The 15,537-nt window shown below is 40.0% G+C and overlaps 1 protein-coding gene across 1 annotated transcript in view; it reads right to left on the reverse strand.

Moving 5' to 3' along the window:
* LOC132054328 (uncharacterized) overlaps nucleotides 1–5,525 on the reverse strand; it is a 63,555-nt gene extending 58,030 nt beyond the window's left edge. The window contains exons 1-4 of the mRNA XM_059446372.1: nucleotides 5,337–5,525; nucleotides 4,670–4,843; nucleotides 4,090–4,180; nucleotides 626–693 (exon numbers count right to left, since the gene is read on the reverse strand). Coding sequence (XP_059302355.1) covers nucleotides 626–693; nucleotides 4,090–4,180; nucleotides 4,670–4,843; nucleotides 5,337–5,525 — 522 coding nt within the window. The remainder of the gene's footprint in view (nucleotides 1–625; nucleotides 694–4,089; nucleotides 4,181–4,669; nucleotides 4,844–5,336) is intronic.
* Nucleotides 5,526–15,537: the final 10,012 nt, after the last annotated feature.

Below are 15,537 nucleotides of genomic sequence, written 5' to 3' on the forward strand. Positions count from 1 at the left end.
TTATCCTTTCATGAGTCAGTTTTGTCCAAATTGAGTTGCTTGTGGGCCCTTATTATGCAGTGTTATCCAGCTATGAGTATAGGAGTGTTTGGTCACTAGAAATTAGGCACTCGTCGCGGCTCATCGGTTTGGGTCGTGACGGGTGCTTCCGGTGTTGTTCATAGCATCGGATGCCTATTACATCCGAGGTTGGGTTGGGGGCATGACAAACTTAAACAACCCTTAATCAATTTACAAAACTGTCACGCCCCGAAACCTACCCTAGACGTGACGGACATCCGACGTCATGAACAACATCAGAAGAACCTAAACGACACAATAATGACACTTGAACCCGCCAGGTTCAACATTCGCCCAAACAGTTTATAAAATAAAGGTAAACAAATCATAAGTATATGGATTAAATCAGCGGAAGTCTTTATAATTTAAAAAATTCAACCAAAACATAATAGTGTGCCCGAAAGAGTTAAACAACAACTCTTCGTCTACCCACATTCAAATGTATACTAAGGAGCTTCTAAGTATAAGTAATAATGTCTAACCTATTGGGACGCAGCTCGGAAACTGATATAATTAAATGGAATTAAATAAATAGAATGTCCCATGAATGAATGTGTGGGCTCACCAAATCAGCAGCAACTGCAAGTCCTTCCCAAATGCCTGGAGTATCAAGAACCTGCTCTTCACCGTTATCTAACATACCATAAAAAACAACAATTGTATGCTTGAGTACTTCGTACTCAGTGAGTGCCTCGGGGACAACAAGTAATATGAAAATAAAGTACAATAATACATAAAGAAATCAGTCCTGAAAATCATGTGAAACCAATGTAAGAACAGTTATTCAGTTTGTGTATCTCAATATGAATTATCAAAACCGATTATAAGGCCTCTTGTCAAGACACAACTTCAAATATGCCTTTCAATTGATCATAATTAACAACAACAATTCCATGAGAAAATAAGAATATCACACATTCCAATACAAGCCCAAGAATCAAGCACATCGAAGGGGTGACCGTAGAGGTTCCCCAGTCACAGCGCACCACACCGGAATATGAAATTCAGCGGTGGCTATCCTTCCTCTCGAATAGCTAGGCATAATCACACCCCAGGTACCAAACCCGAAAGTGGCCACTCTTCCTCCAGAATGGCTAGGCATTATCACACTAGGATCCATAGTGGCTACCCTTTCTCCCGAGTAGCTAGGCAAAACACAACAATCAGTTTTCATAGCATAGAAGCCAATTCATAATTCATTTGTAATGTAGTCACATCATCAATTGTCATTGAGGTTCATTATGCCATATTGAAAGAATAAGTCATTTCAATCAATGTTTTGAAAACATTTAACTTCTTTACGAAAGAGTTCCATGTCCTAATTCATCACTGAGAATATCATTACCAACCCTTAACCATCATTATTAAGCATCTCTTATAGAGGAAGACGTTCATAATATCATATACATCTATAGGGTTTGTTACAATCTAGGTTTAATGTGGGTTTGTCCCCTCACACACATTAACCACCATTTAGACATGAATTAGAGTTCAAGAAACATGAAAAGATTACTTTTCTTTTCATTCATTAAAGGACAACAACAACAACATACCTAGTGAAATCCCACAATATGGGGTAAAGTGTACACAGACCATACCCTTATCTCGGAAGATAGGGAGGTTGTTTCCGAAAGACCACTCGGCTTATCACAACGAGAAAGGTTAGATAAGCGCAAGCGATTCAAAGCAAAATGCAAATGAAACTAAAGAAAGCGAATAAGTCAAAATAGAAAGTACGATCAAAAAGGGAGCAAGAGCTATCACAAATAAATAAGATAATCGAAGTACAAGAAACCACACATATAGTAGTAAGAAACAAAGGACAATAGACTATAGATCGAAACGGCCGAGACTTACTAGCCTTCTACCCTAATCTAAGTCCTCCAAAACCTCCTATCTAAGGTCATGTCTGCCCTAGCAAACCCGAGCCATGTCCTGAATCTCTCCCAATACTTTTCAACCCCTACCTCTTCTGAAACTATCCGTAGCTAACCTCTCACACCTCCGCACTGGGGCATCTGTGCCTCTACTCCTTACATGCCCAAACCATCTCAGCCTCGCTTCCCTCATCTTGTTAAAGAACCTTGAATGAAATTTATACTTCCAACAATAGTTTCAAAAAGTGATTTTCATCCAAAATAATTTTTCAAAAGAGAGACATACCTTAAATCGCGCTAAAAGCTAGCAAAATAGAATTCCCAAGGCTCAACAATCAATCTACAATGGATTTAGATGAGAAAGATTAAAGCTTTAATCTAATTCTACCCATATACCCCCCTTTATAGAAAAACTAGGGGTTTCATGTCTAGAACGTGTTCTTGAACACTTCCATGAATCACTAGCGGATTCTAATCTTGTAGAACTTTCTACTCTAACCCAAACTTAACAATAAACTTAGAAAACTTAAAAGTCTTACCTTTTAGAGGAATCCCACACGCCTCTCTTCTTCCTCTTCTAGAATTTTCAAGATCCTAGGGTTTGGAGAGATGATTTATGATCAAGAAGAGATGAACTTTCGTGTATGATTGATGGAGATTGAGTATAGACTCACCTTAGGGTTAGAGAGACTTCTTTGGTGTTCTTTTCCTCAGAAAAATTGGTTTAAAATGAAGTGGGAATGAATATAATGAAGTTAGGCTTTTAAAACAACATTTTCGGTGCGCGGCCGCGTAGTTGGAAGCCCACTTCGCGCAGCGAAGGTAGTAACACAGCTTCTGGTGTGCGATCGCGCACCTGAAGGGCACTTCGCGCAGATTGCGCAGCATCTAGTAAAACGGGCATAACTTCTAGTACAGAGCTCTGTTTGAGCTCCATAATTTATGGTTGGAAAGACATTTCAAAGACCTACAACTTTATGTTTTGATTTTTCTCAAATTCCTAATGCAAATACCCGAAAACTGGCCATAAGTACAGATTGTCTCAGACTTAGACGAATTTAGAAGGCCTTAAAAACTTCACTTTTTGGTTTGACTTCAAAACGACCGTTTATCACCCGAATTCATCCCGAATGGATTCATATGGCAAAAATATCAACTTAATACTGGTTTTCATACATTCCCACCTAACTCGAATTTACGGGATGTTACATTATCCACCCCTTAAGATCATTCGTCCTCGAATGAGAATCGTATTCTAGGAAGGTCACTAACCACCACGAATTTTAACTACACAATCACCTTGCGAATGAATAGCTCAAAACTTAACTCATACCTTAAATAGGGAACAAGTGAGGATATCTCTTCTTCATGTCCTCTTCGCTTCCAAGGTAGCTTCTTCAGTATTATGATTTCGCCACAACACTTTAACCGACGCAACATCCTTTGTTCTCAACCTTCTAACTTGGCGATCCAAAATCTGAATTGGTTCTTCTTCATAAGCCAAGGATTCATCAATCTCAACCTCTTCATAGTTCAATACATAAGAAGGGTTAGGTTTATACAACCTCAACATCGAAATGTGAAACACCGAACTCATAAGCTACGTTCCCAACTCTTCTTGTAATCTCATAAGGACCAATGTAACGAGGACTAAGTTTGCCCTTTCCGCCAAAACACATTACCCCCTTCATAGGTGCCACTTTCAAGAAAACCTTGTCACCAACAGCATATTCCAATTCCCTACGCCTCACGTTCGTATAAGACTTTTGTCTACTCTGAGCGGTCTTCAGTCGCTACACAATAAGATTTACCTTCTCAATCGCCTCATGAATTGAATTGGGACCCAACAATTCTACTTCCGTTGGTTCAAACCAACCAATTGGAGACCGACAACGCCTCCCATAAAGAGCCTCATAAGGAGCCATTTAAATACTCGCTTGATAACTATTGTTGTAAGCGAATTCCACCAGAGGTAGGTGTTCTACCCAACTTCCTCCAAAATTAATTGCACAAGCACGCAACATATCCTCCAAATTTTGAATAGTTCTCTCTGCCTGCCCGTCAGTTTGAGGATGAAAGGCAATGCTTAATTTCACTCTAGTCCCTAAACCTTCTTGAAACGTCTGCCAGAAGTGAGCAGTAAATTGTGTACCTCTGTCAGATATGATAGATGCCGGAACACCGTGCAACCTAACGATCTCCTTCAAATATAACTTGGCATACTCCGCTGCGGCATATGATGTCTTCATAGGGAGAAAATGAGCAGACTTTGTGAGTCTATCCACGATTACCCAAAATCGAATCAAATTTGGCCTTTGTACGGGGTAAACCCAAAACGAAATTCATATTGATCACCTCCCACTTCCATTGCGTTATCTCAATATTCTGAGCCAGGCCCCAGGCCTTTGATGTTCAGCTTTCACCTGTTGACAATTTAAACACTTAGCCACAAAGTTAGAAATATCAGCCTTCATGCTCTTCCAACAATAGTGTTGTTTCAAATCCTTATACATCTCGGTGGATCCCGGATGAACTGAATACTTGGAACTATGAGCTTCCATCATTAATTCTTGTCGAAGACCATCAACATCAGGAACACACAATCGTCCTTGCAACCGCAGAACACTATCACTAGTACCAACAATAAACGAAGTGTACTCACCCCTTTCCACTCCATCTCTCAGCTTTGCCAAAAGTTCATCATCATATTGCTTGGATTTTATCCTTTCCACCACATCAGACCGTGATGGCGTGATTCCCACTAACTCTCCATCTTCGGTTTCATCGAGTCTGACACCAAGACTAGCAAGTCTTCGAATTTCTCTTCCCATAGGCATGTCATGTGCACGCAAATATGCCAACGTGCCCATGGACTTCCTACTCAAAGAATCAGCAACCACATTGGCCTTACCAGGATGATACAAAATATTCAAGTCATAATCTTTTAACAACTCCAACCACCTCCTTTGTCTGAGGTTCAACTCTCGCTGCTTGAAGATATATTGCAGACTCTTGTGATCAGTAAAAACATCACAATTCTCACCATACAAATAATGACGCCAAATTTTTAAAGCAAAAACCACAGCAGCCAACTCCAAGTCATGAGTCGGGTAATTCTTCTCATGCTTTTTTCAACTGTCGCGAAGCATAAGCAATCACCTTGCCATTCTGTATTAACACGTAACCCAAATCAATTCTAGAAGCATCACAATACACCACATATCCGCCAGACCCAGAAGGTAGAGTCAAAATAGGAGCCGAAGTCAATCTTGCCTTAAGCTCTTGGAAACTCTTTTCACAAGCTTCGGACCACTGAAACTTAGCAGTCTTCTGCGTCAACTTAGTCAACGGTGAGGCAATAGATGAAAAACCTTCCACGAACTTTCTGTAGTAATTTACCAAACCCAAGAAACTACGAATTTCCGTCGCACTAGTGGGTCTAGGCCAATCCTTAACCGCTGAAATTTTCTGGGGGTCTACTTTAATGCTGTCACCAGACACTACATGACCCAAGAAAGCCACCGACTCAAGCCAGAATTCATACTTAGAGAATTTTGCATAAAGCTTGTTCTCCTCGAGTGTTGTCATAGTTATTCTCGAATGATTAGCATGATCCTCACGACTCTTAGAATACACCAAGATATCATCTATAAACACAATAATGAAGCGATCTAGATAAGGCTTAAACACCCGATTCATCAAATCCATAAATACAGCAGGCGCATTAGTCAACGCAAATGACATGACTAGAAACTCAAAGTGCCCATAACGAGTACGGAAAGCGGTTTTCAAAATATCCTTTTCCTTTACCTTCAATTGGTGATACCCAGACCTCGGGTTAATCTTCAAAAATGTTATATCCCGTATTTTGTGCATTGGGACAATCCGGATTAACTATGATAAGTTAGGGATAAGACCATTCCGGGATACGAAGTCGAGACTTTTGACCTTCGATTTTGTTTTGAGACATAAGTTGTTCATGAACTTGTTGGCATGGAACATTTAGGAAAATTTGGGGCTAAAAATGAAATATTTGAAAGTTGAAAAATCATGAAAATTTGGCCATTTGGCCGTATGGCTTGGAGTGGGGCCCACACATTTTGTGACCAAATTTAATTGGTCCAACCCATGTGTGGGCCAAGTACACTTGTGCAACTCATATATTAGCACAAAAGATGACTAATAAGTCATCTTCTTATCATTTTACACTTAGAAAAAAAAAACAAGAACTTGGAGCAAAGTTGAAGGCCATTCGGCCATAGATGCCCAAAATTGAAGACCAAATTTAGCCATCAAAAAATAGTTTCTTCCTAGCAAACCCACTAATTGAAGGGTCCTCATTAACGTGGAGTTGTTGTTTGGGCCAATAGACCATTTGTTTTCATCATTTGCAACCCTAGCTAGTTGTGAAGTTGAAGAAGAAAGGTAAGGTTTAATCATGTTTTTATGTGTTATGGAAGGTTTATGTGTGTTTTAGTATGCAAAAATGGATGAAATTTATGAAATATGGCATGTTGGAGTTGAGGCCGTGTGCATGGTGTATGGCCGTGTGTGTGTGTTGTGTTGTGTAATTATGAATTAAATTCTAGCTAGCATGTTTTGATTGTGTGAAGTGAAGAGATGGATGAGAATCATCAATATGTATGTGTGTGATGTGTTGGCCGAATATGGCTTGTGAGGTGTAGCAAAGAATGAGTTAATTCTCGTTAGTGTTTTGGGTTGTTGTCGTTGTGAATTCCATGTTGATAATGAGATTCTAATGACTCAAGTTGATGTTGTAATTGTTATAGGCTGATTTGGAGGTTAATGTGCATTTAACGTAATTTTTATATTTATGAGAATGACATTGTTAGAGTGTGGATTGTTGGTGCAAATCATGATTTGGAAGTGAGGAATGGGTTATAGTTATGTTCTCGGGTTTGGGCATATTTCGGTGAAGTGGGGTGTTGTTTGGGATGTTTGAAACATTGTATGAATTGTTTAAAATGTTCTTGAATGTTGTTGGTATGGGTTTGAACTAGTAATTGAATGTATGAGCGTTGATGTTGGCTTGAATGTAAGCCGTTGAATTGAATATGGTGAATGTTGTTAGATTATGTAGAAAGAGTATTTAATGTTAGAATGTGTTTTGAATTGATTATGGATGTTGCTATTTTGGTTGTTGGTGTTGTTGTTGTTGATTTGGCCGAGTTAAATTCTCGGGGTTGGTCTATTTACAGGGGAAATGCTGCCCAAATTTCTGTAGAATTAAGTGCTAGTTTGGAATTAAATGCCTAAGTATCTATAGCTAATGTTTGGCATATTATGACGTATTTGTAGATCTTGGGGAGCCCGAGGTTTGAGTTTGGATTAGCTTTGAGAGCGGACGAGGTATGTAAAGCCTACCTTTCCTTTCTTTTGGCATGTCTTAGTTGTAAGTAGGCTAAGATCCGAGGCACCTCGGGGTAACTCTATTCGTAAGATCCGGGCACTTATAGAATCCTTATTCACTCTTTGATGTCCGTAGCCTTAATATAGGCAAATTATGGTCCTTGTACCCTTTGTTTGATTGAAAACTAAGTGTTGCATAAAGAATTCCGTTTTTTCGAGCCCCGTAACTATGAACGCCGTAGCTTCCGTGAAAGAACCGGATCGCCCCGATAAGCTCGTAAGGGGTTCGGTAGCGTATCATGATTCTAATCTTCATAGGCGGGCTCGGGTTGAGTTGATACTCGCCCGTGGGCCCCACAACTTCCGTTTGTGTAGTTCTGATGACTTTTGAAAGAATGTAGTATGACTATCACCCTAACCCCCGATGTATGGTTAGTCTACTTATACGGTGAGTACGTAATAATGAATTTTATGCATATGGTTACTCACGACCTGTTCGTGCATTTTGTTGCATCTTTCGCCGAGTCCCGGGCCGGTTATGTTATCGTGCGCACTATGTTATATTCCGGTATTATCAAGTGTTATGGTTCGCGAGTTCCTCGCTAGAGGGGGGAACCCTATATGCTTTGGTGTTATGCTGTGATTATGGCGTTATGATGTGTTATGGACATATGTCGGGTTACGGATATTTGAAACTTTCTGGTGTTATACTGTGTTATGGCGCCAATGACGAGCGGGCGACCATATTCTTCGAGCCCTCTGCATGATTTGTATTTTAAAAGTAAACGTTTTGGCATTTTGAATATTGTACTTATGGTCATCCACCTTTCGATTATCGATTAAATTTCTGTATTTCTTCTTTAATACTCAATACATATTAAAATGACCCCCTTTCTTCGGGGGGGGTACATTTCATGCCGCCATGGACGCACGATTCGGTGATCCATGCTAGACACCCTTTTCCGTCGTTTGAGTGCTCCCCTTATTCCGGAGCCTACATTTTGGTATATATTCGTTCGTTGCATATGTATTTGTTTTTTCAGGGGTACGGCGGGGCCCTGTCCCGTCATATGATTCTGTTGTTCTGTTTAGAGGTACGTAGACGTACATGTGGGTTGTGTGCCTATTTGGTGTGTGTGTTCGTATGTTACATGATACGGGCGATCCCATTTCTCCGAAGGTCGGCTTGCATGCGTATATATTTAGGCCGTTGCGCCATTTGATAGCCTCGTGAAGCTCGTGATATGCATATGTTTGTGTTTGAGAATCAAGAGATAATTTGAGACGACACCGATATTTGTGTGCGTATAAGCCATATGTATGTGATTCGGATTAATGAATGTGTTTGGGTGCCCAGCTCGGGCACTAGTCACGGCCTACGCGGTTGGGTCGTGACAAAAAAGAACTTAGCACCCTGATGTTGGTCAAATAGATCATCTATCCTAGGCAAAGGATATTTATTCTTAATGGTCACCTTATTAAGCTGACGGTAATCAACACACATTCTAAGGGAACTATCTTTCTTTCTAACAAACAAAACACTGGAGCACCCGGTGAGAAACTCGGTCGGATGAAACCTTTATCCAACAAGTCCTTCAACAATCCTTTAACTCCCTTAGCTCAGAGCCATACGATAAGGTGGAATAGAAATAGGTTGGGTGTCGGGAATAACATCAATCCCAAAATCAATAACTCTATCAGGAGGGATACCAGGGAGATCCTCGGGAAACACTTTGGGGTAATCACTAACTATGGGAACAGATGCAAATTCAGGTACTACGGCTTTTGTATCATTAACAGCAACCAAATGGTAAATACACCCCTTAGTAATCATCTTCTGAAGATAAGAAATAAATCTGCCCGGCCTAGCAATTTCACCCTCCCACACAATAACAGGCTCCTCGGGAAAGGCGAAGCGAACTAACTTATGGCGACAATCCACATTAGCATAACACGCAGACAACCAGTCCATTCCCATAATTACATCAAAATCCACCATCTCAAGTTCATACAAATCAGCCACGGTCTTACGACCTTGAATCACGACAACACAATTTCTATACACTCTAGAAGCAATAACAGGAACACCCGAAGGCATATCAATAGCAAAGGGTTCCAACAATGGTTCGGGTTTCATACCCATATCAAGAGCAAAATAAGGAGTCACATAGGATAAATTTGAACTCGGATCAATCAATGAGTAAGCATCACGAAACCAATGGTAAGGATACTGTGACCACGGCGTCGAAGCCTCGAATTCCCAAACGATCGACCTATAAAGTCTCTTCCACCAAAAGTATTAGCAACTTCTTTACCTTTACCATTATTACGGGCATTCTGATTATTATTGTTCGCATTACCGACAACAATTTCTAGAGAAAGAATCATTCTTGTGGTTATTCAAATGCCAATCTCATGTAGCCACTGCATTCCCTCTTGATGTAGCCTCTAATCCCACAATGATGACAGATACGCTCTTCCCACCCTGGCGGACGACTACTTCCCTGCGAAAACTTACTATTATTATTATGATTATTTTGGCCTTGCCTACCAGATGGCACACTAGCATGGGAATAAGCGCCAGACTGAGCAGGTGCAGAATACCCGTTACTCTGTCCTCCCTTATAATTATTACCACTGAAACCACCTGCCAAACGGGCCTTCTTGTTCTAATCTCGATCTACCATCTCCTTATTTTTTCAACTCTCTTGTTGCTCCGCAAACCCAACCAAAGATGAGAAAGTCCAAGTAGGAGACATAGCAACAGCAACACATGCAGACTTGATACGTGGTACTAAGCCTTTCATAAAATGAGTCAACTTATGCTTTCGGTCAATCATGTATAAAGCATACTTTGACGACGGTTCATGAACTCCAAACTATACTCATGAACTGACTTGTTACCCTGATCTAGCTTTTCAAACTTCGTAGCCATAACAATTCTTTCCTTATCAGACAAGAACCTTTCCATGAACGCCTCTTCAAATTCAGCCCACGTCGGAGCTACGATGTCACCACTCTCAAATTCCCACATCTCAAACTATACGTGAGCAGCATCCTTCAACTGATAAGAAGCAAGCCTTACAGCTTCGGAATCAACGCATCCATTGCCCTCAATGCCTTGAAGGTCTCATCTAAAAAGTGTTCGGGGTCAGCCACCTCTCGTGACCCAAAGAACTCAGGTGACTTTAAGTCTAGGAATTGCTTAAGTCTGCCTCCACCATGAGGTCCCACACCTCTACGTTGTTGTTGAGTCACAACTAATGCAGTTAACATTTGAATAGTAGTTTGCATAGTACCAATCTAAGGCACGGCCGAACCTTGAATGAAATTTTTGTTTTCCCCGCATTATTTCCATTAACAGCATTCGCGCCCCTAAGATTTCGGTTAGCTCTCGCGGGTTGTGCTCGATTACCATTTTTAGATCGCGTCAGAGCCATTTCTGCAAGGCACGAATTAACGAGCGTATTAGAATGATCCTAAAAGGACTTGAAGCTCTACAACACAATCTAAAATCAAGAAGAATAGAAAACACCTATAAATGTCCTGGGAGTTTCTCAGTCATGCAGGTGATCAGGCTGCACAAGGAAAACTCCACTAGACACAGCTCCACACTCACGGACAATAATCCTAGGACGTATTTAAACCTAGGCTCTGATACCAAGCTTGTCACGCCCCGAAACCCACCCTAGACGCAACCGGCATCCGACGTCATCAATAACATCGGAAGAACCTAAACGACACAATAATAACACTTAAACCCGCCAGGTTCAACATTCGCCTCCAACAGTTTATAAAATAAAAGTAAACAAATCATAAGTATATGGATTAAATCAGCGGGAGTCTTTATAATTGAAACAATTCAACCAAAACATGATAGTGTGCCCGAAAGAGTTAAACAACAACTCTTCTTCTACCCACATTCGAATGTATACTAAGGAGTTTCTAAGAATAAGGAATAATGTCTAACCCATCGGGACGTAGCCCGCAAACTAATATAATTAAATGGAATTAAATAAATAGAGTGTCTCACGAATGAATGTGTGGGCTCACCAAATCAGCAGCAACCACAAGTCCTTCCTAAACGCCCGGAGTATTAAGAACTTGCTCTTCACCGTTACCTAACATACCATCAAAAACAACAATGGTATGCCTGAGTACTTCGTACTCAGTAAGTGGCTCGGGGACAACAAGTAATATGAAAATAAAGTACAATAACACATAAAGAAATCAGTCCTGAAAATTATGTGAAACCAATGTAAGGACAGTTATTCAGTTTGTGTATCTCAATATGAATTATCAAAACCGATTATAAGGCCTCTTGTCAAGACACAACTTCAACTATGCCTTTCAATTGATCATAATTAACAACAACAATTCCATGAGAAAATAAGAATACCACACATGCCAATACAGGCCCGAGAATCAAGCACATCGAAAGGGTGACCGTAGAGGTTCCCTTGTCAGAGCGCACTACACCGGAATATGAAATTCAGCGGTGGCTATCCTTCCTCCCGAATAGCTAGGCATAATCACACCCCAGGTAGCGAACCCGGAAGTGGCCACTCTTCCTCCCGAATGGCTAGGCATTATCACACTAGGATCCATAGTGGCTACCTTTCCTCCCGAGTAGCTAGGCAAAACACAACAACCAGTTTTCATAGCATAGAAGCCAATTCATAATTCATTTGTAATGTAGTCATATCATCAATTGTCATTGAGGTTCATTATGCCATATTGAAAGAATAAGTCATTTCAATCAATGTTTTGAAAATGTTTAACTTCTTTACGAAAGATTTCCATGTCCTAATTCATCACCGAGAATATCATTACCAACCCTTAACCATCATTATTAAGCATCTTTTATAGAGGAAGACATTCATAATATCATATACATATATAGGGTTTGTTACAATCTAGGTTTAATGTGGGTTTATCCCCTCACACACATTACCCACCATTTATACATGAATTAGAGTTCAAAAACCATGAATTCATTCATTAAAGAACCTTGAATGAAATTTATACTTCCAACAATAGTTTCAAAAAGTGATTTTCATCCAAAATAAGTTTTCAAAACAGAGACATACCATAAATCGCGCTAAAAGCTAGCAAAACGGAATTCCCAAGGTTCAACAATCAATCTACAATGGATTTAAATGAGAAAGATTAATGTTATACATCGCATTTTGTACATTTGGACATTCCGAGTTAATGGCGGAAAGTTAAGGACAAGGTGATATTTTTTTCGGAATGCATAAGTTGTATGTTCATTTTTTATTGGTATGGAGCATTAAGGATAAATTTGGAATAAGGAAAAATTAAGGGCTAAGAGTGGAAACAAAATATTTCATGAAATGGCCAAAAGGCCAAAGTGGCCGTGGGCCCCCCCCTAATATGGCCAATATTTTTATGCCATGAAATGGCACATGTGTACACTACATATTTGTGGAAGTTGTATGCATATATGTATACAAAGCTTACTATGCAAGACTTATTCATCTTTGTAATTTAAGAAATTTCTAGAAAAGTTTAGAAAAATTGGAGGAAAAATAAGAGGCACATGACCGGCCATGTGCCTCTACTTTTATATATATAGTATGGATGACCAAGTAAGACATAATTAGTCATTTTTCATCCCTTAGAAAGTTCAAGAAAATTTGGAGAGAAAGAACAAGGAGCCATTCGGCTATGGTCTTGGCCGAACATGGTCCAAAAATTTTTGGTCATGAAAAATTATTTCTTTCAAACTTCTCTACTAATTGTAAGGCCCTCAACAACGTGGAGTAATTGTTGGAACAAGTAAATCATCGTTCTTGCGGAAAACAAGCCTAGCCGAATGAAGATGTTGCATGGAAAAAGGCAAGGTTCAATCCTCTTTCATATGTTATGGATGTTTTTGTGTGTTGTGGAATGTGGAGATGGATGAAGTTCATGAAGTTGTGGTGTGTGTGAGTGTGGCAGTGTATGTGTGAGTTTGTGTAGGAGTAGAGAACTAATGTACTTAGCATGTTTGGATTGTGTATTATGGATAGTTGTGCGTGGGGTAGAATGTGTAGAAATGAATGAACTTCATGGAATTATGTATGTTGAAATTTGGCAGTGTAGGACTGTTTTTGGTGGAACATGATGAGCTAATTTTGTGTAGTATTTTGGTTGTTGTTTGTTGTGGATTATGTGATGAAAATGAAGGTTTGATGACTCGAATGGAAATCGTAATCGTTGTGGGCTGATTTGGGACTTGTTTTGATTTTAATGTGGTTTCTTGTATTAATGAAAATGATGTTGCTAATGTATGGAATTGTTGATATAGTTTATGAATTTGGAAGCAAATGTGTTATTGAGGTTCCTAATGTAGAAAGGAATTATTAACGTTAGAATGCGTTTTGAATCACTTATGGATATTGTTAGTATGGTTGTTGGTTTGGTTGTTGTTGATTTGGCCGAGTTGAATTCTCGGGGATGTTGAAGCTATAGGGGAAATGTCACGAAATTTTTGTAGACAAAGTGTTAATTTGGAATTGGATTCTTAAGTGTTATGGCTAATGGTTGGTACCTAATGACATTATTGTAGATCGTGAGAAGTCGAGACGTAAGTTCGGATTAGCTTAGGAAGCGGCTAAGGTATGTAAAGCTCAACCTTTCTTTCTTTGGCATGTCTTAGTTGAAAGTAAGTTATGACACGAATCTCGAGGTAACTCTATCTCGTGATCCGAGCATGTTTATGATTCTTATTGGTTTCTTGATATTTGTATTCTTAATGTGGTCAAATCATGGTCCTTATGTCGTTTGTATAATTAAATTTCAAAAGTTGCATGAAGGTTTTGTTTTCAAAAGAGTTTTGTTCCTAAATGATTCCGAAACTACGAACGTCCGTAACTTTCACCGAAAGGCTGGGATCGCTTCGTTATGGTTGTAGGAAGTCCTAAAATGTATGATGTCCGTAACTTTCCGAGGCGGACCCGAATCGGCTTGACGTAGGACTATGATTCCTATGGCTCTCTAATATGATTATGATGTTTGTTATGTTTCCGAGAGGCGTCCGAAAGATTTTTGATAGAACTATTGTCCCGATTTTTAAATGACGATTCGTTCATGATTACTTCATTGAGTCTCTGAAAATGATTTATGTGCATATGGTTTATCACTACTCTGCTCGTGCCAGCCTCAATGTATCTTTCACCGAGTCCCGGGTCGGGTACGTATTCGTGCACTTTCCACTGCACTGTTCACCGAGTCCCTCACTAGAGGGCCGGGTACGCTATATATATGTATGTATATGATGATGTGATGATGTGGGGATGGCGGCCAGGATGGCATACCGAGTCCCTTGCTAGCGGGGCCGGGACACGCTATTCACCGAGTCCCTCACTAGAGGGCCGGGTACGGTATATATATATGTATATGTATATGCATGCATACATGATTATGATATGATTTTACTCACCGAGTCCCTCACTAGAGGGCCGGGTACGGTATATATGTACGATGATATGACGATATGAGCATGATATGATTTTACTTACCGATATATGTATATGCATGATAAACGTTTTAAACGGCAAGTCTTATGATTTTCTCTACTCTTTATCTCAGTATGATCCCGCTTACTGTATTTCATGCTTTACATACTCAGTACATATTCCGTACTGACCCCCTTTTCTTCGGGGGCTGCGTTTCATGCCGCGCAGGTACACCCAGATGAGCTGAAGATATTAGCAGAAGATGTTCCAGCGGGATTGGCGTGCTCCATTTTCTCCGGAGTGTTGCCGAGTCAGCATATTATGTTATGGTATCATGTTCCATGTTAGAGACTTTGCAGACAGTGTCGTGGGTATAAGATGTCGGTTATGTAAACGGCTATGTAAGCCGATGTATTATTACGTATTGTATTATAAGTTTTATATATTACAGATTTTATTTGAATCGAGAAAGGTAAAGAGCATATTGATCTTCGAAAAACTTTCATTATGTGTTTGTGTCATGATTTAGGGGACAGCATGATTATGAGTGTTACGAGAGTCAGCGGGTTCGCTTGGCCCTAAATAAGGGTCGGGTGCCCATCACACCCTATCGGATTAAGGGTGTGACAAATTGGTATCGAGCAGCCTCGTCCTAGGGGTTGTTTGCAAAGTCGTGTCCGGTAGAGTCCCGTTTATGGTGTGAAGCCGGCCACATTTATAAACAGAGGAGGCTACGGGGCATCTAGGATGGTTACTCTTCTTTCACT

Source organism: Lycium ferocissimum, chromosome 4, assembly GCF_029784015.1.
Source record: "Lycium ferocissimum isolate CSIRO_LF1 chromosome 4, AGI_CSIRO_Lferr_CH_V1, whole genome shotgun sequence".
NCBI lineage: Eukaryota > Viridiplantae > Streptophyta > Magnoliopsida > Solanales > Solanaceae > Lycium > Lycium ferocissimum.